A 24,650-nucleotide genomic window follows, 5' to 3' on the forward strand; every position below is an offset into this window, starting at 1 on the left:
TTCATACAACATCACTAACAATACAAGTCTCATCTCCTTCAAAGTCACTTTCCTCACCTACATTCATTTGCAATAAAGTCACTTTCCATACCTACATTCATTTGCAATACACCACCAGTCTCAGACTTATCAACCTGTTACTTCATAGCTCAGTTACTTCACAGTTACCAACCTCAGTTACTTCACATTCACACTACATCAAAAATACCACCTAGTTCAGTTACAATACAGTCATCACCTGATTTACATACATCAACAACACTGTTTTCCACCCAAGAAAAATTGGAAATTTGTGGTAAGTTCTAAGGGACGAAACTGCTGAGGTCATCAGTTCCTAAGCTTACACACTACTTAATCTAACTTAACTAACTTACACTAAGGACAACACAAACACCCATCCCGAGGGAGGACTTGAACCTACAACTACATCAAAATTCTCACTACTTTCACATTTTGGTTTGTGATTAGCATTTACATCACCATAATTAAACATAGTATCCGAAAACTTTTGGTCAAAACATAAATGAAATATTCCTCCTGTTCAGTTTCAGATATATGTGCTATCTAATTAACACTGTTATTATTGTCTAATTGCAAGTGTAACATGGGAGTCCTGTGGTTGTTATGTTTCCTCAGCCGAAAATTGTGGACCTTCATTGAGGCCAACTGACATTTCTTGAATAGTTACTTCTATGATTATTTCTTCTATTAAAATGCCCATGGTTATACCCATTATTCCTATCCTGCTGCTGTTCAGAATTTCTGTCTCTACTGACACTTTGATCCTGATGGAAGTTCCCATTATCTCTGTTTCTGTGATTGCTCCCATTGTCACTTATATAATTCGTATTACTTTGGTACATACTCCTTTCTACTGCCCTGTCCAGTCTGTCACAATTTCATAACAACTGTTCAAGACATCATCAGGTCCATGTACCAAATCCCACTACAATCTTTCTGGTAATCTCCTTTTAAGTGCATCAGTCAAGGTCATTTTGTCAAATGGTTTGTCAAGATGTGCTAATTTTTTTATGTTTGTTCTTACAGAACTCTTTCTGAGTGGCATCCCTATTCCTGTAATTAGGATCATTCAAAAATTCACTTTTGATTCCCCCTTGTTCTGCTTCTGACCAAAATTTATTTAAAAAAAGTTTCTCAGAACTATGATATGTTTGCTATTGACTTAATTTAAATTTACTAATGACAGAGCTTTGCCTTCAATAAATCTTTTAAAAAAATTAATTTTGTATTGTCATTCATGCCGGACACAAAGTTATCTCTGCAGTGGAGCAGAAGTTCACTGGATGTAAAATAATTGATGGAAAACTTTTGATAAGAGTGTTGGACCATGCAGTATCACTGTTTGCACACAGATTTTTGTTAATACAACTTTCCTGAGCTTCTGAAATTTTTTGCTCTAAAACAGTTACATTAGTTTGCATATTATTTTCTACATTTAAAATTTTTTGGTTTAAACTGGCTCCCAACCCACATAGTTTTTCGACTATGGCCTTCTGTTCAAGTCTGATGTCATCAACATTATTTGATTGTTTTGCTTACTCAGCTACAAACTCATTTATTTTCTAAAACATCAACTTCTTCATTCACACTTTTTAACCCCTCTGACAACCCATTTTTTAGCTCTGAAACATGATTACTAAGTTGATCTATCTGATCTTGTACTCTTTAATGATATGAATATAATAGAGGGAAACATTCGACGTGGGGAAAATATATCTAAAAACAAAGATGATGAGACTTACCAAACAAAAGCGCTGGCAGGTCGATAGACTCACAAACAAACACAAACATACACACAAAATTCAAGCTTTCGCAACAAACAGTTGCTTCATCAGGAAAGAGGGAAGGAGAGGGAAAGACGAAAGGGTCTGGGTTTTAAGGGAGAGGGTAGGAGTCATTCCAATCCCAGGAGCGGAAAGACTTACCTTAGGGGGAAAAAGGACAGGTATACACTCGCACACACACATATATCCATCCGCACATACACAGACACAAGCAGACATTTGTAAAGGCAAAGAGTTTGGGCAGAGATGTCAGTCGAGGCAGAAGTAAAAAGGCAAAGATGTTGTTGAAAGACAGGTGAGGTATGAGCGGCGGCAACTTGAAATTAGCGGAGGTTGAAGCCTGGCGGATAACGAGAAGAGAGGATATACTGAAGGGCAAGTTCCCATCTCCAGAGTTCTGACAGGCTGGTGTTAGTGGGAAGTATCCAGATAACCCAGACGGTGTAACACTGTGCCAAGATGTGCTGGCCGTGCACCAAGGCATGTTTAGCCACAGGGTGATCCTCATTACCAACAAACACTGTCTGCCTGTGTCCATTCATGTGAATGGACAGTTTGTTGCTGGTCATTCCCACATAGAAAGCTTCACAGTGTAGGCCTGAAATGAGATCCATCCTTCGTGAAATCCTCCCCACTCCACCAAGAGTGTCTTTCCGCCGTCCACCTAACCTTCGTAACCTCTTAGTTCATCCCTATGAAATCCCCAAACCACCTTCCCTACCCTCTGGCTCCTACCCTTGTAACCGCCCCTGGTATAAAACCTGTCCCATGCACCCTCCCACCACCACCTACTCCAGTCCTGTAACCCGGAAGGTGTTTACGATCAAAGGCAGAGCCATGTGTGAAAGCACCCACGCGATTTACCAACTGACCTGCCTAGACTGTGAAGCTTTCTATGTGGGAATGACCAGCAACAAACTGTCCATTCGCATGAATGGACACAGGCAGACAGTGTTCGTTGGTAATGAGGATCCCCCTGTGGCTAAACATGCCTTGGTGCACGGCCAGCACATCTTGGCACAGTGTTACACCGTCCGGGTTATCTGGATACTTCCCACTAACACCAACCTGTCAGAACTCCGGAGATGGGAACTTGCCCTTCAGCATATCCTCTCTTCTCGTTATCCACCAGGCCTCAATCTCCGCTAATTTCTCATTTCAATTTGCCACCGCTCATACTTCACCTGTCTTTCAACATCTTTGCCTCTGTACTTCCACCTCGACTGACATCTCTGCCCAAACTCTTTGCCTTTACAAATGTCTGCTTGTGTCTGTGTATGTGCGGATGGATATATGTGTGTGTGCGAGTGTATACCTGTCCTTTTTTCCCCCTAAGGTAAGTCTTTCCGCTCCTGGGATTGGAATGACTCCTACCCTCTCCCTTAAAACCCAGACCCTTTCGTCTTTCCCTCTCCTTCCCTCTTTCCTGATGAAGCAACCATTTGTTGCAAAAGCTTGAATTTTGTGTGTATGTTTGTGTTTGTTTGTGTGTCTATCGACCTGCCAGCGCTTTTGTTTGGTAAGTCTCATCATCTTTGTTTTTAGATATACGACCTTGTACTCTATTCAATTTGCTATTCTTATCTGTCTTCAGTTCCTCTATTTTTGCCCAAATTAACTGTAAAATATTAGTTTTTACAGTTTCTTTACTAACTACTATTTCACTTGGCTCAGACATGTCCTGACTGGATCCTGAAGCTTTCGTTTCTACCTCACTTTTGCTTTTGTCCCTATTCATTTTGTTAACAAGCACACAAGTCCACAAACAAAATAACTTCACAAATAGTTTCTGCTTATCTTTCTTTTTTGATGTTCCTGGTTGTAGTTTTAAAGTCCTCTTTCCTTTCTTTCGATCTGGACTGTCATTAGTGGTAGTACATCATCACTCTTGGTCTGATTTGCTTTGTTGGGCAGTCTTTGATTTTTTGCTCCACGTGATCAAAAATTTATTTGTACATAAATTCTGAAAATTCACAGAATCAAGCACTTTCTGAAACAGATAAAACTTCATTATTACTCAATTAATCCCGGACGAGCCCTCACTTATAATCTACCTCCTCCCTAGTTGCGTCTATAGTCCACAATGAGCAATTTCTTTTCTGAAGATTTGACAGGAGTAAGATTACAACTTTTTAGGTTACTTATCATTTCTTGTAGAGTTGGCTCCAGTTCTTCTTGTCTAGGGTTTTGATTCTTGAAGCTGAAATTCTCACATTTTAGGTTCACATGGTTGAATTGATCTAAATTATTTCGAAGTTTGTCATTGCAGAATTTTTGTTTTTACATTAATTTATTTTGTCATATTTTAGTATATCACACAGTCTTTTGAATTTTCACATTAACAAAGCCAAAATGACATTGTTCGTCCAAAATACAAAAATACGTCCGATCACATCAGTGGCATGCTTACTACTCCTCACTCTGTGGTAATAACAATATTCTAAAGGGTTTATAATTTTTCTTGACAAATGAATTTCTATTAGTTTTTAATATTATTTCATAAATAAATCCAGAAGTAAACATAATAAACAGTACTAGATTGCGCAATTAATAATAGAAATTTTAAGTGTGCCGGATAATTCATAATATCAAATGATTGTAAAAAAATTAATTTAACTGTACATGCAGAGTTAGTACTGTTGATTGTAACATCGAAAATAATAATTCCTATTCATAAATTTTAGCTTGGAATACACAATATGGTGTATAAAATTATATATGAAATTTTTCAGGAAAACGGCTGATATAATACTGACCTGCCCAAAATTTGAAAAATATTTCTGGTTGAGGAAAAGTAATGCTAGAGGATGATGTCCTATTGCAACCACATTCACAAAGGTTTCTCTGTGCCTCTACACCCTCCAGAAGTTTTGAAACATATTTTCACACAATGCAGAAGATAAACTTGGCAGTCATTTGTTTTAGTGAACATCCACTATTGCAATGCAATCCATCATAGCAAATGTAGTGAGAAATCTGACCAGGCAGAATCAATCATGTTTAATTCTACCTGCAACATCTGCCTATTTGATCACGTTAGTGCTTCAGGATTGTTGCGGCAGATAAGTGACTGTCATATGCTCTGTATAGTTTTCAGCTCCTCATTGTGCATGTTTCTCAGCACATTACATCAGAGATTAAGTACCTGTCATCCTTTCACAATCACAAGTTCTCACTCATCTAGTGTCCTTGCTGTGTGCACCAGTATTTGGAGACTCTTTCCATTCTGTTTTCCACCTGGGCATCACTAGAACAAACTTCCTTGCATAATGCAGTGCCGTGTTGCATTTTAGAAAATGCTGAAGCTTTTACTCTTGTCAAACTCATAAATTTATCTGCAAAAAATCTGCTTATGGCTGTTCGTAGTGTGCATAACTAACCTGACTGTGCTCTGGATTGTTGTCAAATGAGGAAGGAGGGCGGACATACATGCCAGAGAGTCTGGTTTTAGGTGTGACATTTCTGAATGGACCAGAAGTGGTGTGAATGGGAGAATGCATTCCACTTCCATGGGAACCCATCTGCAGCTTCTGCAACCCTCTGCCTGCTAATTGGACCCATGACATGGTACTTCAGGCCTCTCCAGACTAGCAGCAAGAAATTATTTTCACAAAATGAATTGCAGATGAACATTACCTTCTTTACAGTTCTGGTTCTGGGAGAAATGTAAATATTGTAAAGGTTATGAACATCTGATAAAGTGCTTATTTTACTTACTTCAGAGGTCATAGCAGTGCATGGGCATTAGCTGAGGAATGTGGCTTTCAGAATGTCATGTGGGAAAAGCTTGAGTTGGGTTTCACAAGAGCATTGCTTTCAGAGTCCATGTTGGTCCCATGGACAAGGTCATTCTGTTAGACATACCTCATTACCTTTGAGTTCGGAATGGTTTTTAATATTCTACTGTATATGAGTGTATCACAAGATTTAGGTTTCCATTTAATATTAAAGGTGCTAGGAAATGTCTGCGTAGTTTATAATGAGGTAACAGGCATGGCAATTGTTTGTGAATATCAAGAAGGAAGTGGGAAATTTGACCCATGACATGGTACCTCAGGACTTTCTAGACTATCAGCAAGAAATTATTTTCACAAAATGAATTACAGATGAACATTACTTTCTTTACAGTTCTGGTTCTGGGAGAAATGTAAATATTGTAAAGGTTATAAACCACTGATGAAGTACTTACTTTACTTGCAGGTATACCAATTTTGGTTTACAAATTTTTTCAAAATATGGTCTGTTTCAGCTGAGGAGCTCATACTTCCACCAGGAGAGCATGTGTATAATTTTTCTGTCAAACTCCCAGAAAATTTACCATCGTCATTTGAAGGCACATACGGCCATATTCGTTACACAATCAAAGCAAAAATGAACCGTCCATGGGCATTTGATGAAAAAGTCAAAGCTTTCTACACTGTGTTATCACATCTAGATCTGAATACAGATCCTTTGGTCAAGGTATGTTATTATGAAGTATTGCACACATAAGAGAGACATGGTATCATTGATTTACTAATATTCCATTGTGCTGCATATAAGAATGACCTGTGTTTGAATATTTCACTATGTCAACTGATGGTGGTGGTGGTGATGATGATAAAAGATGCAAGTTAAAGACCAGTTTCATATGAAAATGATAGTTTCTTATCTAAGCAGCAATCTACATTGTTCATGTTTTCTTTAATTTCTGTGTCTATTTGTATTCCATTACACTGACTGTTAATGAAATCATTTTGTGACATTTTGTTAACTATAAAATGTTATTTGAGTTTTGCTTTACCTCAAAAAAAAAGTAAGAGAATTGTAATGCACCAGTGTGTGAAGAGAATTAGGTGCAGAGTCAACAGCATTCTTGGCAATAATCTACAATAAATTCTTTAATCAGTAAACTAGTTCTAGTGTTGTGGAGGAGTGTACATCACACACTTGTATGAGATCAGCAGAATTTGTCCTTGTTACTGTCATTCTGTTTGTTCCTGAATTTTAGAAGATACTCTGAGTTTATTGACAGAAAACTTTGAAAAACATCTGTCATGTAACACAAGGCTCTAATAATGGAAGGATATATGACAGAGAATGATTACATAGCTTCACTTTTGGGTAAAGCTTAAATAACTTCCTTTTTGGTGAAAGCTAATAGCAGGCTACTGTTAATCTGTAGAATGCTTGGAAACTAGATTTCATTTACAAAGGATATTTACTTATAAGACCATATTGTGAATGTCATTGCAGAAGTGTTTAGGAGCCATACTGGGCTATACTAGCAAGTGACAGAAAGTGTGTATACAATGAAGCTGAGTGTCAAGTCACAGTACTATTTGACAAATGGGAGAGAGGAAAATGTGGTTGTCACCATGGAAATTGATTTACTTCCAGCTCATACTTGCTGTGTCTACTAAACTATGAAGAAAATCAACAGACAAGTAACATCTCACACAGAAACACAAGAACAGTTAGTAAACCTGCACTCACATCTGAGTAGAACACAAAGGAATCCTTATATATGGTACCCTACAGTAAAAACTAATATCCTTCACATCCCTTACAATGATTTGCCAAATGTATATGCACCTGTGGATCTCATCCAATGATTTAGATTGTTTGCAAATAATGAATTTAATGTACATTGTATGAATCTGGAACAGTTTTGTTGTTTGAGCTCGACTTCTGAACTGTAATCATCAACCTAAAAACTCAACATGTTCAAACTTCAGATAAACTAAATAATTTTTGAAATTAGTTCAACAGAACTTATCAAACTACCATTTTATGTTTTGAAAGTTTTTCTTCAACAACAACAATTCCTGTAGAAAAGCCAGATGGTACACTGAGTTTAATTGGTAGACTACTAGGATGTTTCTTAGTGAAAGATACTGTTCATTGAATTCTTTTCTGAGATGTTGTTCAATACCAATTTACAGTATGATTGATATGAGGTTGAGGTAAAGTGAATTATCAAGTGTATTCAAATATGGGTGGCATGAATGGTCTCAAGTTTGCTTAAAATGAGGAATAATCAGAAATATATATCTACAGATGACTGAAGAAGGGCCCTTCTATTTTGGAAAAAAATTGCTCATTAAGTCTCAAAAATATACACTGAAGAGCCAAAAAAACTGGAACACCTGCCTAATATTGTGTAGGGCCCCCGCAAGCATGCAGAAGTGCCACAACACGATGTAGCATGGACCCAACTTATGTCTGAAGTAGTGCTGAAGGCAATTGACACCATGAATCCTGCAGGGCTATCCATAGATCCATAAGAGTACGAAGGGGTAGGGAGTGGGGGGAGATCTCTCCTGAACAGCATGTTGCAAGGCATCCCAAACATGCTCAATAATGTTCATGTCTGAGGAGTTTGGTGGCCAGTGGAAATGTTTATAGCAATGCTGGATGTGTGGGGTATCGCATTGTCCCGCTGGAATTGCTGTAGTCCGTTGGAATGCACAATGGACATGAATGGATGCAGGTGATCAGATAGGATGCTTACTTATGTGCCACCTGTCAGAGTCGTATGTAGACATATCAAGAGTCCCATATCACTCCAACTGCACACGCCCCACACCATTACAGAGCCTATACCAGCTCGAGGAGTCCGCTGCTCAAATGAAGGGTCCACAGACTAATGAGGTTGTCTCCATACCCGTACACATCAATCTGCTCAATACAATTTGAAACAAGACTTGTCTAATCAGGCAATATGTTTCCAGTCATCAGCAGCTCAATGTCAGTCCTGATGGGCCCAGGCAAGGCATAAAGCTTTGTGTCATGCAGTCATCAAGGGAAGGTGAGTGAGCCTTCAGCTCTGAAAGCCCATATCGATGATGCTTCATTGAATGGTTCATGCGCTGACACTTGATGATGGCCCATCATTGAAATTTGCAGCAATGTGCGGAATGGTTGCACATCTGTCATGATAAATGATTCTCTTCAGTCATTGTTGGTCCCGTTCTTGCATGATCTCTTTCTGGCCAAAGTGATGTTGGAGCTTTGATATTTTTCCAAATTCCTGGTGTTCACTGTACACTTGTGAACTGTTCATACGGGAAAATCGCCATTTCATCACTACCTCAGAGATGATGTGTCCCATTGCTAGTGCGCCAACTATAACACCACATTCAAACTCACTTAAATCTTGATAAATTGCTATTGTAGCAGCAGTAACCGATCTAACAACTGTGCCAGACCCTTGCCTTATATCAACATCACTGACTGCAGTGCCACATTCTGCCTGTTTACATGTCTCTGTATTTGAATTCACATGCCTATACCAGTTTCTTTGGTGCTTCAGTGAATAAGGAATGAAGGACTTTTTTTACAATGTAGATATCAAAAGTTTCATTCAGCTGATATTATTGTTGGTTGTTGACTAATAGATGAAGTCACTGAGTGGGTGAGACTTACAGCAAATCAATATGAAATATCAGCTTTGGTGCAGTTGCAGAAGTAAGTGTGATATTAAAACTTCCTGGCAGATTAAAACTGTGTGCCGGACCGAGACTCGAACTCAGGACATTTGCCTTTCACGGGCAAGTGCTCTACCGCGAAAGGCAAATGTCCCGAGTTCGAGTCTTGGTCTGGCATACAGTTTTAATCTGCCTGGAAGTTTCATATCAGCGCACACTCTGCTGCAGAGTGAAAATCTCATTCTAAGTGTGATATTAATTGCAAATTTCACACTTTAAGTATCTGTACTGCAATGACTGCCATTTCATGCCAGGCAAGTCACTTCCACTCAGAATAATGAAAATTATTAATACTTATTATCCCCTGAAAAATAGCAAAATAGAAAAAAGTATATATGTATTGCCATGAGCTGTGGGGCATGTGGTGTGGCATAGCAGTTAGCAAAGTGGACAGTGTGTTCTAGGTTGCCAGTTCAAGCCCAACCACCAACAATTATTTGTTAATCAGTATTTATAATTTCTGGAAGGTTCTTGAGAAGTATTATGTTAGGATATTATGTATTATTTGATGTTTGTATAAATAGCAGCACTCTCCATCCATCTGTTCCAGCTGGACATTAGTATTCACAATAAATGTGCTTTCAGTTCTAAGTGTTGTACTTCATAACAACAGTGCTTTCAGATTTGGACTTTATTGGGGTTATGATATGACACTATTTGTTGGAACTGCTGGATGCTTTCAGCCTTCTGTATCACCATGGCTCCAATTAGGCAATGTAAAATCCATCGCTACACAGAGAGGAACCAGGATACAAGTAGTGCATCATTGCCAGAGTCTGTGTCCACCCCTGGTACCTGAATGGTCAGAGCGACAGAATGTCAATCCTAAGGGCCCAGGTTCGATTCCCTGCTGGGTCGGAGATTTTCTCTGCTCAGAGACTGGGTGTTGTGTTGTCCTAATCATCATCACTTCATCCCCATTGACGTGCAAGTCGCCGAAGTGGTGTCTTATCGAAAGACTTGCACCCAGCGAAGGGTCTACCCAACGGGAGGCCCTAGTCACATGACCTTTACATTTACCAGAGACTGTGTATTCAGGAGACTCATAAATTAAGGAACTGACTGAGTTGCCAAATGCAGGAGGAGGGATGACATGGTGTGTTTGGCAAATGTGTACTTTAACTTGGATGGCACAGCCTGGCAGTTGTTCAAGAACAACAAAGAGAAGCTCAGTAGCTGGAATAAATTCCAGGCAGAACTGAAGAAAATGTTTGATGTCAATCAGCAGCAAGTCTGCTGAGAAGAAGAACAATTGAATAACAGGGTCCAATGTCATGGAGAAACATTGCAGCCCTACAGAATGTTTTGGCCCTGTGCCGCAGTGAGAATCTGAATATGACAGAAGCCAAGAAAATCTCACACTTTATGAAAAGAGTCACAGAAGACATGTACCAAGTTCTTCTGGTAAAGGATGTTACAACAAGAGATAAATTCATCAAGCAGTGCCAGTACATCAACAAAATGCAACAGAAAAAGAACTGGATCTAAGAGGATGACCCTCAAATGTGGTCCCTATGGCAGTTGTGGAAGTCTGTCATGACTTCACCTCTTTCTTATGCCGGGTTGTAGGGGAAGAGGTACAGCATTTTGTGGCAGACAGAACAGTCAGATCAAGTAAGCAAGAGATAGCAGCCATAAACATTGATCCCACATGGCAGAAGATAATAGAGAATGTTGAAAAAGATGGATTTATTGCCCTTTAGTACAAATCTCCACTACCAGTTAAACCTGCCAAATGAAAAATACTTTGAGAATTTGGAGTTATGCCACAGCTGTCAGATGACAACCCAGCATCCAATCATCTCAAGTGTCATCAGCTCCTCTGCCAACTGCAAAGCCCTGCAGAAGAAGGGAAATTTGGAGGACAGAGGACAACAAGCCAGTATCTATCCACTGTTGACGACCTGGACACATTGTCCAGAGAAAGATGATGAGTTTTTGACAACTACTATGGCTCTAATTATCAACAATCACAACAATTCTATTCATGCCAGTCAACTGTAGTGTCAGATGAAGCCCATAGCCACAGCATGGATGAGGTCAATCTCCAACATGGCGTAGCCAGTCCCCATCACTTTACTGAGTTATCAGCCACACCTAACCACTGAGTTCAGGAAAACTAAGTGAGGTGACCATCTGTGGCTGTGAGGCCATCACAGGTGAAAATATTTCATGAACAATAGTCACCAAGACGTCAGGAAATCTCATCAACAGTCAACCTGTCCAAGAAATAGTTGACTTTGGGACTTCTCTTTCTGTAATATCAAATGCTTATCATTGCTAGCTAAAGAAGGATGTGGTACTGATTGTGCTGAAAGTTTCAAATGGGAAATCTGTCCAGCCAGCAGGAGCATATATTGCAAGAATAACTATAAATGATTGAACAAAACCCTTAAAATTTTTCATTTTATTAGAATGTGATAACAATGTTATTCTTGGATGGGATTTCTTGCAGACATCACAAGCAATCATACACTGTGGAAGATCAGAGTTCAAGAGATTCTGTACGAAGACACATCCCTTGCAAGGACTATTGGAGTGGGATGCCGAAGTTTCATGGAATGAAATGCAAGAAAGATTTTTCCTTGTCCTGAGATTTTCTCCAGTTCTAGCATCATATGACAATAATGCCAAGACAGAATTACACACTGACACTTGTGGTTATGGGATAGGTGCAGTACTAGTACAAAATCAGCATGGTGCTGAAAGTGTGTTAGCTTATGCTTCCAGGGTACCTTCTGGATGTGTTGACTTGACCTTACAACTGAGAAAGGGTGCCTTGCAGTTGTTGGGCTATCAACAAGTTCCTGCAAACCATTCACCACTGTGAGAGAGCATCATTCTCTGTGCTGGCTCATTAGCCTGAAAGATCCATTGGGTCAACTGGTAAGATGGGCACAGAGGCTTCAGATGTATGATGTCTCAGTGGCACACAAAAGTGGACACAAACACAAGTATGTCAACTGCCTATCAGGGAATCCTTTGAAGAACATAGCAGTGTGGACAAAATCTCAGTCATCACTGCATTAAATGACATTACTTCTGAATAGAGAAGAGATCAAGCATAGCTGAAAACCATAGTAGCCTTGAAGAATGAGGAATGGAAACAGGAGAATTTCAGTTAGTAAATGGAACATTGTATATGAGTAAATACGATCCAATGGGGTGGAAAGGGTAGCTCACCATCCCAGCTCATCTATGTCCAGTTATCCTGAAGTTTTTCCATGGCACTCAAACTTGTGATCACGTGGGAGTCATGAAGACTCTAGATAGATTCAGATGCAAGTATCACTGAATGTGGCCCTACCAATCCATTACACTGTAAGTGAGGAATGCCAGTGGCAGAAGTATGTGCGGCAGTTACCTCCAGAACACCTGGTACCAATTCCAGTTCTGGCACACTGCTCTTCCAAATTGGAATCGACCTCTTGGGGATGTTCCCAAAGTCGACAAATGAGAATTGATCAATAACAGTCTGCTCTGTCCACCTCACCTGATACACTGTCACCAAAGCTCCAGAAATTCCAAGGCTCCTTGTAGAAGACATCATTTTGAAGCAGCATTCTGTATGATGATATCTGATCATGGAAAGGTTTTGCAGTCAAGACTAATATCAAAGGTAATTTTAAGTTGTGAAATCACCCACAGGGTGACAATGGCCAGCCACCCACAAATAAATAGTTCCACAGAACACTTTAATAAGACTTTGGCAAGTATGCCTTTCAATGTATGCTGATTTCAAACAGATAAATTGGCCTACAATACTTGTCATTGTGACATTAACATAAAACACAGCAAAGTAAGACACTATAGGCTTCACACTTTTCCTTCTGCTCCAGGATTGTGGGGCCAAAACAACAATGTGTACAATGTTCCTGTTTCAACTGGACAATACATGAAAAATATCATGACCTGTGTCTAATAAGCAAGACAATTGAATCATCTAAAGTCTTTGGACGCTCAGGAGAAAGAATGCAAGCACTATAACATCATGCATTGGCCAGTAAGATACAGCCCAGGAGACTTTGTACAGATTTTTAAGCCTATGCAGAAAGTGCGACTGCCAGAAAAGTTAGTAAAGAGCTACTTTTGGTCATATCATAACCTTTCTCAACACATATAGAGTTGCGGATTATGACGCTTCATCAAGAAGCGTCCTTCGTATGAAAACCTGCTACATTCCAGAGGCATAGATCGACAATGGAAGGTTCAAGCAAATTAAAGATCCACTCATCAAACATGCGCTTCGATGGGAGAGGCTATTTTTATGGTGAAGAGTATGCAACTATACAACCAGAATGCAAGAATCCTCCAACACTGTTGTACAGAGGATCATTGGCAAGATCTAGATCCAGGGTGTAGTGAGCTCCAATGAGAACTTCTGAGGAATACATGTTGCAAGCTGTGGTGGATGTAGTGTGGTATAGAGATTAGTGCCATTGTCTGACATGCTGCATGTCACCAGTTGAAACCCAAGAACCACTTATTTGTTATTTAGTATTTATCATTTCAAGAAGGTTCGCAAAATACTTTTGAAATATCCACTGTTTGCAGAATAGCAGCACTCTCCATGCAGGAGTTCAGTCTGTTCTGATCTGTTTGTACATTGGTGTTCACAATGAACATGTTTTCAGTGCTACTTGTTTGTACCCATGGACAACCCTGCTTTTGGACTTTGACTTGATTCTGGTTATTACAATATAATTTGATTTGCAGGTAGGTCACAACATTGAAACTTACTGAAACTTCCTGGCAGATTAAAACTGTGTGCCAGACCGAGACTCGAACTCGGGACCTTTCCCTTTCGCGGGCAAGTGCTCTAACAACTGAGCTACCCAAGCACGACTCACACCCCGTCCTCACAGCTTTACTTCTGCCAGTATCTCGCCTCCTACCTTCCAAACTTTACAGAAGCTCTCCTGCGAACCCTGCAGAACTAGCACTCCTGAAAGAAAGGATATTGCAGAGACATGGCTTAGCCACAGCCTGAGTGATGTTTCCAGAATGAGATTTTCACTCTGCAGCGGAGTGTGTGCTGATATGAAACTTCCTGGCAGATTAAAACTGTGTGCCAGACCAAGATTCGAACTCGGGACCTTTGCCTTTCGCGGGCAAGTGAAACTTACTGCCATGATAAGGACAACCTTTGTTGTTTCCTGCCTAACCCCAATACCTATTCTCAAATTCACTTCACCTAGTCCTTCTCAACTCATCAAGACACATTTCCAGATGTTGATCTCCACCTCTCAGAAGGCTCCATAAATAACACCATGTACAACAAGTATACCAACCACCAACAATACCTCCATTTTGACAGCTGTCACCTGTTCCACGTCAAAAAGTCTCTTCCTTACAGCCTCTCCTTCTCCATATGCCACATATGCAGTGGAAAGCAGGAGTTGTCAAAGTATACCATTAATCTTGCTGGAGCTGTTATTGACACACAATATCATATACAGCTCATACATTAACAGGTCTCCCATGCCATCTGCTCCTCTGACACCAGTAAACCTGTTAACCAGCTAACCACCAGCACTTCTCTGATCACCCAGTATCATCCTGACCTTGCAAAGCTCAACCACATCATCTACCAGGGCTTTGTCTACATCTTGTAGTGCCCTAGGATGAGGGACATCCTGATCTAAATCCTACTCACATCTCCCAAAGCAGTGTTCTACCACCCACACAACCTACAAAATATCCTTATCCATCCTTGTTCCAAACCTCCCAATTGTGCACCCTATGGGTCATTTCCTTGTGGTTGGCCCAGATGCAAGACCTATCCTGTGCACCCACCCATCTACTCCTGCTCTAGTCCATTCACAGGCATTTCCTACCCAATAAACAGGAGGGCCATGTGTGAAAGCAGCCATCCTATATATAAGCTATGCTGCAACTACTGTACCCAATTTTATGTGGACATGACCAGTAAAACAACTGTCTATTCACATGAATGGCCATCACCAAACTGTGGCAAACCTCAAACTTGCCCATTGTGTTACTGAACATGCTGCATACCACAACAAAAATGACTTCAACAGTTGCTTCGCTATCAAGGACTTTTGAGTACTGTGCTACAGTGCAAATTTCTCTGAACTACTCAGATAGGAATTGTCTTTCCAACATACCCTGCACTCTCACAGTCCCCCTGCCATCAGCCTTCATTAACCTGTTCCCACTGCCTCACCATATATTTTCCCTTCTCACTTCTGTCTGCACCACTTCTGCTCTGGCCAAATCATGCACTGCCCTCTCCTCCCCCCTCTCTTCCCCCTCCTTCTTCCTATATCCCATTTTACTCTACCCTCTGTAGTCTTTCCATCTTGCTGTGCAGTTGCAGAGTCATCTATCCAAAGACCTGCCTCTTTCTCACTAACCCCTGCTTGTGCCCTTCCCTACAGACTCCCCAGCTCCATCAGCTCAGGCACTGTTTTCAATAATGAAGTATCAATAATTATCTGTCTTGTTGAGGTCACGGGAGTTTATATTTGGATGTCTGTGTGGTTCTGCTTGTGAATGTGTGTACTTCTGCTAGTAAAAGAGCTAGTTCTTGAACACTATTGTTCCCTGTTATTTGTTTCTGTGCTCCAAGCATTGATCTGCTATAGGTGAGTAGTTGCCTTTCTCTTATTATATAGCATTACAGACGGGAGGGCGATACATGGGCTCAGATGTGCTCAGTAACTTTGTGGAGCATATTAGCTAAATGTGTTGTAGGTAATGTAGTGGAATTCAGGACTGAATTAGAGAACTTTCTGTTGGAAAATTCACTCCAAACCACTGAAGAGTACCTTCCCAGAAACTCTTTAAATAAATGTTTTAGGTTATTTTATTATCACTATTAACATTGTTATATGATAATCATTTTTTATACTTAGTTTTAGCATGAAAAGGGTATTTTAGATTAGATGACTCTTCATCCAGTCCATCATGATAACTGTAGGGGACCCATAAGTCTCAGTATGAGATCCAAAGAAATGCCCACTAAAGCTGAGAGTCTTAATACCATTGCAATTGACTGTTGGAGCATTTACAACAAATTGCCAAAATTTGAGGCACTCTTGAGAGACAGTGGAGCTCAGAAAATAGTTAAGTGCAGAAAGTTGGTTGAAACCTGAAAGAGACAGGAGTGATACTTTTCAGGAGAATCTGAGTGTGTATCTAAAGGGTAGGGTAATGATAAATGGAGATTGTGCATTTGTGACTGTAGATAAGAAACTAAAACCCAATGAGGTAGAAACTGAAACTGCATTTTGTGGGCACAGCTCAGTATCAAGGGTGGGCATAAACTTGTAACTGGATCTTTCCATGGGCTGCTAGGCTTGCCTTCAGATGTAACCAAAATCTTTAGAGAAATCTTAAGTTCACCATCATGTAAGTTCCTCAGTCATAATTTCATCAGAGGAGACATTAATCATTCAACAATCAATTGAGAAAATTACAGTTTGTAACTGGTGAGTGTGACAATATGCCCTGTGAAACATTACTAAATGCCTTCTCTGAGAACTACTTAGAACAGATTGTTCAAAAATACAGTCATAATGGAAATGTACTGGATATAATAGCAACAAACAGACCTGGCCTTTTTGAGGATATCTAGTTTGATATTGATATCAGTGTCCATGTGAAAACTGTATTAACCATGATTTCCAACATACGAAGAGCAACTACAAAAAGTACAAATATTTGTGTCTTCAGCAAACTAGATAAAGAAGCAGTTTGAAACATTCCAGGGAGGATCATATAGAAAGCTATGGCATAGGGCTGTAGATAGGAGGATGCTGACTGAAATGTGTTTGACTGTCACACAAGTATTTGCATAATGCCTGCAATGTCTAATCTAGAAGTTGCAATCATTGACAGCCCTGACGTAATTTCTGTTAACAACCTCTGCTGACTACTGCAGCAGACTATTATCTAAAGATCTCCCAAAAAACCCTAAGAAATTTTGGCTGTATTTAAAGATTCTTAGTGATGCCAAAGTTAATGTCCAGACCTTCATGGGTAAGACAGTAACAGAAATTGATGGTAGCAAACCATAAGCATAAATGCTGAGCTCTGTTTTCAAATTTTCCTTTATGAATGAAAACCCAGGAGTACTATCCTAATTTAATTCTCACATGACAGCGAAGACAAGTGGCATAGACGTTAGTGTCATAGGTGTTGAGAAACAACTAAAATTGTTAAAATTGGACAAATGCCTAGGTCCCAATGGAATCCCTGTCAGATATTATACTGAATTTGCAGGTGAATTAGCCCCTCTTTTACTTATAATCTACTGAAAATCCCTCAAATGAAAAACTAGGCCCAGTAATTGGAAGAAATCACAGGTCAAACCCATCTATACAAAGGATAGCAGAAATGGTCCGCAAAACTGCTCTCCAATATCCTTCAAATCTCTAATATCCTCCTAATACATATTCTGAGAAATTATAATGAGGTATGCTGAACAGAATCACTTCCTCCAAGCCAAGTAGCATGGATTCTGAAAACATCGATTGTGTGAAACCTGACTCACACTTTTCTCACATGATACCCAGAAAGCCATGGATCAAGGCAATCAGAATTTCTTGGTAGGGATTACACAGCATGTTATCTTGGATGTAAAGTCACAAACAGGTGCAGAAGTAACATAAGATGTGCCCAGGGAAGTGTGTTGGGGCCGTTGATTTTCATGTTGCATATTAATGACTGCAGATAATATTAATAGTAACCTTAGTCTCTTTGTAGATGATGCAGTTATCTATAATGGAAAGAAGGATTCTAGGGGAAGGAAAAGGGTTGAAGCAAAAGGACTTGAGAGGTTTAGGGAAAGGGGTAGAGTTCAGAAAAGTCACCCAGGACCCAGGTCAGGGGAGACTTACTGGACAGAATGAGAAGGTGATGTCTTTTCTCTTCATCCCATCCGGTAAGTCTCCCCTGACCCAGGGTTGTGTGTGACTTTTCAGATCTTTACCTCTTTTCCTAAACCTCGCCAATCCTTTCCCTTCACCCCTCTTCCTTCATCTTCAACCCTTCTGCCAGAAGAAGGATCCACTGGCTCCAAAGGTTGCATAATTAAAACCTTTTTTCAAGTTTGTTCTCCTGCCACTATTTGGTGAATAGATTTCTTTGTCAATCCAATTACATTATATTGTAAAAAATGATTATTTTCAGTGTCCGATTCCTCGGTAGAGTACTTGAGAAATGCAGTCAGTTTACAAATGAAATTTCTTACAAAAACATTCATCATTATATGGAACCCACATTAGAATATTGCAGAGATATGTCCGCAGCTCGTGGTCTTGTGGTAGCGTTCTCGCTTCCTGCGCATGGGGTGCCGGGTTCGATTCCCAGCGGGGTCAGAAATTTTCTCTACCTCGTGTTGACTGGGTGTTGTGTGTTGATCATCATCATTGACGTGCAAGTCGCCGAAGTGGTGTCAACTAAAAAGGACTTGCGATACGGTGGCCGAACTTCCCCACAAGGGGCCTTGCAACTGAACTCGGGCTTGTTTTCTACCTATTTTTTCACGTGGCTCATCTGTAAAGGGGGTTGGTAGTAAACGGTTGCATTTGCGCCCCTATTATTGAGTCTGATATTGGCTGGCTTTTGAAGAGCAGTGAATTGAACTATACACGTTCAGATTGAAACTTATTTATTCAAAAGAAACACTTTAACGTTGTGGCCATGCATTTTTAAGTTCACAAATAATAATCGGTGCAATTCGTACACTGTTTGTCTCACACCAACACACTTTCACTTTGTTTCTTCGCATACCCTGCCATCCATGCTTGCACTCGCGGCACTTTGCCGCTCCCAACTCACAACCATAACGGCCAACGACCAAAGACCACGATTTTCCCGCTCATATCCACAGTCCTGAGTCGGGTCACATGACACCACACTAGTCAAAATAATCGCTAAACATGGCCACAATTCGTTTACAATATTTTATAATATTTAAATACTTAAATCTAAATACATTATATAATTTTACAAATTATCACCACACTTATATAATTCGTTGCAATTAAAAGAAAACCAAAACACTATCCAATGGAACTACAACGTCCATCAAAACACAAACAAGTATTTTCCGGTCTATTTTGCCCAGCATATTATCTCTGCTGCTGTGGTTTAAATTTTAAATTACTTGAAAGAGTTCCATCTTATCCCCTGTTACCTTACATACCCCCACTTCATGGAGACATTACCTTTGTAACGGCAACATGAAGTAGCACCAAATGGAGTGAACCCATATTACTTTATATATTAAACATTTTAATTATAACTATAATGGCACCAAAACATGTAGAACAGTGTTATAGTGTTGAGTTAATCAGTGTATGTACTGTCATTAGGAAACATACATACATAATCCAACAATGTATCCAACTCAAATATACAATTAGATAGTATCCTATTGAGTCTGACTGGGCAGGCAAAATAAATGCCCATGTTAGTCTATATGTAGGTTGCCCACTCACTGCACATTAACACTTCCACTTTTTACACAGTTGTTTCTGTAAGTTGCACGAAGTTGTAACCAGATCCTTGTGTTCACAGGTTTATGCATTGGAATACAGTCTTTCCAAACTTGTCAGCCAACAGCACTGTGCTTCCTACCAAAATTTAATCAAATCCTCATAAATCTTGCCTAGACATGCAGACCCACATTTCCCAGGAATCAGGCTATCCAAATCCTCCCTGGAACATCCTGTTTTCACTGATCAGTTCTTATTGAGGTTTGTACAAATGACAAACATGCACACAAATCAAACACAAACATGGCATAGTTAAATATATTCTATTTCACCCTTCAAATGTTCCCAAATCAGGACCTCTGACACTTCTACCCCCACGCACCAGTATCAACTCCAGGTGCCACAGATACATTAGAAATTTTAATAAAATCTCAACTATTTTTTAACAAACTATTTGCAGATTTCCTCCCTCCTATATTCTCCACATATTTATACAGAAATAGACTATATGTACAGTAGGTTTCAGTTCCCGTATGACTTTCAACAAGGCTTCTATCACACCCACACCAGTTGTGCAAATCCATTGGACAACAGATTCCCTTATTGCAAATATATACAGTGTAATGAAGTTTGTTGACCACCAACAATGCCATCGCAACATACACAGTAACACAAATAATACTCCAATTATAAATACACGTATACATAGCCCCCAATAATTTTTTTTTAACTCGACAATAGTGTACATGGGAATCTCACTTCCTTAACCTTTATTCTTTTACACATATTTTTTCAACTCCATTACATTTCTCAGTCCAAATGGCTTTTTGGACACTGGATATACCAACTTATATGCATTAGGGTGTGGACAACCCGTTATCTCAAAGGGTCCATGGTATAATTCAAATAACTTTTTGATTTCGCCATCAATGTCACTGGATTTTTTCTTGTTCCTCACCAGCACCTTATCTCCCTCCTTGAACTTTGTTGTCTTATACCTTTCTCCATGTCTCCTCTGTCTCTCATGTGCTTTCTTTAACATTTGCTGTCTGGCCACCTGCATCTTCTCTTGACTTGTCAAGTCTTGAGATGGAGGAAAATCTATGTGTTCTGTTATTAGATTGTCAGGCTTGATATCTTTCATGAGCTCATAGGGTGAGAATCCTGTTGCACAACTCTTCACTGTGTTCATAAGATCCTCAAACACAGTTATATATTCTGCCCAAGTACTATGCTTTTTACTGCAATATGTCCTACATAGCCTACCCAGCTCCCTCATATACCTCTCAGCAGGGTTTCCTGCAGGGTGATACACTGAAATCCTTATATGCTTCATCCCAGATCTTTGCATAAACTTCCCCCACACACTAGATACAAATTGTGCTCCATTATCAGACAGAACATTCTCTGGTTTTATAACATTCACAAAGTAATCTTTCTCTAGCTTGTTAATTATATTCTGGCTCGTGGCCTTTTTCAGTGGATACAGCCTTACAAACTTTGAGAATACATCAACAGCTAAAAGAACATACTTTACACCCCCTCGACCTGTTGGCAGCCTCCCAAATAAATCAATAGCCAGCAGTTCACCATTTCTTTTAGGAACAATATTCTGCATCTCTCCTTGTACTGCAATAGTATTATAGTTCACTTTTTGACATTTGTCACATAAAGCCAACCGTCTCTTTACTCTCCTGGCCATGTTGTTAAAACTAACATAGTCCTGCAGTATTTCCAAACATTTTTGAGCCCCATAATGCCCATGGCTAAGGTGGGTGTAATTTATTAGTTTTTCCACATGCTCATCTGGAAAACATACCTTCCACTCCTCTTTGTCCAAATTTCTTCGTCTAAATAAAATACCTTTATAAATTCTATAATATTTAGCTATTTTTTCATGTTCTTTACTTCCAAAGTTTGTTTTGATAAACTTCAAGGTTTGGTCCCCATTCTGAAGTCTCCTCATGTCCTTACAGATGGATCTGATTTCCTTCTCTCCACCCACTCCTTTCATATACAATATATGTAGTTCTTTCTCGTCTCCATTTGCTTCGTGTTCTTCTCCAATGAATGGTAATCTTGATAAGGCATCAGCCACATTGTTGTCTGTGCCCTTAATATATCTTATCTCATAGTTAAACTGCTGCAAAAACATGGCCCATCTCATGAGTCTATTATTTAACAGCTTACATTCTTGCAAATAGCTCAGAGCCTTATGGTCTGTGTAAACAATCACTTTTCTACCTTCCACATATATCCTGAACTTCTGAAATCCAAAAACTATGGCTAAAAGTTCCTTCTCTGAGATACCATACATTAATTCATGTTTGGACAGCATTCTGCTTGCAAAGGCGATTGCCCTGTGCTCAGTCTTCCCATCTACTACCCTCTCCTGAAATAGCACTGCTCCTATCCCATAATCTGAGTTGTCTGCCCCAATACAGAAAGGCAAAGACAAATCTGGATAGAACAAAATTTTGCTGTTTTTTAAGTTATTCTTGATGGCTTTAAATTCCCGGTCACACTCAGATGTCCAGCACCAGGTTACTCTTTTCTTTAATAGTCTACATAAGTTAGGTGAATTCAGGCTATAATCACTTATGTACTTCCTATAGAATGAACATAGTCCTATAAATGATTTCAATTGTTTCCTGTTCATTGGCACCTTGCAGTCAACAATAGCCTTGATTTTCTCTTTATTGGGCAGAATGCCATCAGGAGTTAACTGATGACCGAGAAATAGTAATGTTGCTTGAAAAAATTCACATTTACTTAACTTAAGGGTCATCCCCCTTTAGATATAGCCTTGAATACATCCTCCAACAGCTGACAGTGCTCTTGCCAATTGCTACTCGTAATCAAAATGTCATCTACGTACACTGTCAATTTTCTCATTGGTTCATCACCCAACACATGACTTAAAGCCCTTACAAAAACTGCTACAGATATTGATAAACCAAATGGCACAACTGTAAACATATAAGTCCTGCCCTCAAATAAGAAAGCAGTGTACTTTCTGCTCTCTTCAGCCAATTGCACCTGCCAGAACCCTGAAGTCAAATCAACACTTGACGGAATTTTAACATTATAAAATTTTTGCAGCAGCTCATCCATGTTCTCTGGCTGATCATTTTCTTTGACTATTATTTTATTTAGCTTTCTTGCATCCAATACTATTCTTATAGAACCATCCCTCTTTTTCACCACTACTATTGGATTACAATACTCACTCCTCCCCATTTCCAGTATGCCCCACTTCAACATCATCTGTATCCTTGCCCTTACAGCCTCTCTATTAGCTATTGCTATAGGTTGAGGTTTGGCCCTTATCACTTCATGTGGCCATACCCTCAAAACATAACTGAAATCTACGACTTTTCCAGGTCTGTCAGAGAACACATGCTTATGCTTACACAATAAACCTGTAAGCTGCACCTTTTGTTCCTTATTTAAATGTCCCATTTCATTTACTTTGTCATGTATCTGCTGTTCAGTGCACATCTCATCACCTACCTCTTCTATCCTTTGTAAATGAGTAATTGTCTCACCTCCTTTTAATTCCCCTTTAAATTTTATTCTTCGTCTATTTCCACCAGCATCAAATTCTACAACTCTGTCCTTTACAAAAATGCTACAGTCATACTTGTACAAGAAGTCCATACCCAAGATTACATTCAATGCCAAACCCTTCACCACGAAGCAACTAATATCAAAACAATACTCATTACTATTAAATTCCAGTAATACTTCCCTGCTGATGGGCTTGCTACATGTCCCAGTTGCTGTCTTAATTTTGACTCCTGTAACTGGTAATTCTATTAATCCTAAACCTTTAATTTGCTGCCAGAAAGATTCAGAGATTGCAGATAAACTTGAGCCAGAGTCTAATAATGCTATATCTGTAACTCCTCCCACACTGATATCAATTATTGGCTGTATCACCTCTATTTCTACTCTGTTCAGCCCTGATTCCTGTAATAAATCTCTTTCTACTTCACTCCTGCTTTCCTCTTGCATAATGCAAACATCTTTAGGTCTTTCTCCAAAAGATACATCAGTATCCCCTTTGAATAGATCCTTAATAGCAAACTTAACATTCTCTTCTTCACTTAATTCTTCCAATTTTCTGGCAATTTTAAATTTTATTTTACCCCATTCTTCAGGCATCAAAGCTTTATGTAATTTTGCATAGGACACCCAATCACTCAAATCATAATCAGCCTCCTCCTTTCCTAACCATCCACAATTAACATCTTTGAGGCTTGCATCATCAGTTAAGAAAACATAGGTTTCAATTTTATCTTCTGGGCAACCTACAGCAACATTCTCCATATCATTACGCATTTCCATATCCACACTGAAGTCATTATCACTACCACAGTTAACACCTGCACCCACAAGCACAGTAACCTTATCAGTAGGTAATTTACCAGCATTTTCCACATTGTCAAATACACCACTCATATTAGCCTTTACATCACACTGAATAACCCTCTCCTCACCTTTTCCACAATTCTCCATACTATTTCCAATAGACATCTCTACCCATTCATCACACCCATTATTACTGTGAACATTGCCCCTTAATTCCATATCCACTTCTGTTCCCCCTTTTGATGAAACTACCTCTGTCTCTGATCTTTCAATGAATTTTGCTGCACACAAACCAATATTGTCCTCCTCTGCTTGTAATTTCTCTTCCCTTTTAAACATGTCATCAATGTAAAACTCACACTGTTCATTGCTGATATTAGCCTTGTTCCCTTTTTTCCTCTTATACCTTTTATCTGTATTTCTATAATTGTTAACCCCCCCCCATAGATTTTCATTTCCTAAGACAGCATCCATATGACATATCCCAATTTCCCTATTTTCCTTGCTGACTTTATTACTCATCCCATCATGTCCTT

At 39.4% G+C, this 24,650-nt stretch overlaps 1 protein-coding gene across 1 annotated transcript in view; it reads left to right on the forward strand.

Moving 5' to 3' along the window:
* LOC126236394 (arrestin domain-containing protein 17-like) overlaps positions 1–24,650 on the forward strand; it is a 180,266-nt gene that overhangs the window by 112,186 nt on the left and 43,430 nt on the right. Inside the window, exon 3 of the mRNA XM_049945678.1 lies at positions 6,055–6,266. Within this exon, the coding sequence (XP_049801635.1) occupies positions 6,055–6,266 (212 nt within the window). The remainder of the gene's footprint in view (positions 1–6,054; positions 6,267–24,650) is intronic.

The sequence above is a fragment of the Schistocerca nitens genome, chromosome 2 (genome assembly GCF_023898315.1).
Source record: "Schistocerca nitens isolate TAMUIC-IGC-003100 chromosome 2, iqSchNite1.1, whole genome shotgun sequence".
Lineage (NCBI taxonomy): Eukaryota > Metazoa > Arthropoda > Insecta > Orthoptera > Acrididae > Schistocerca > Schistocerca nitens.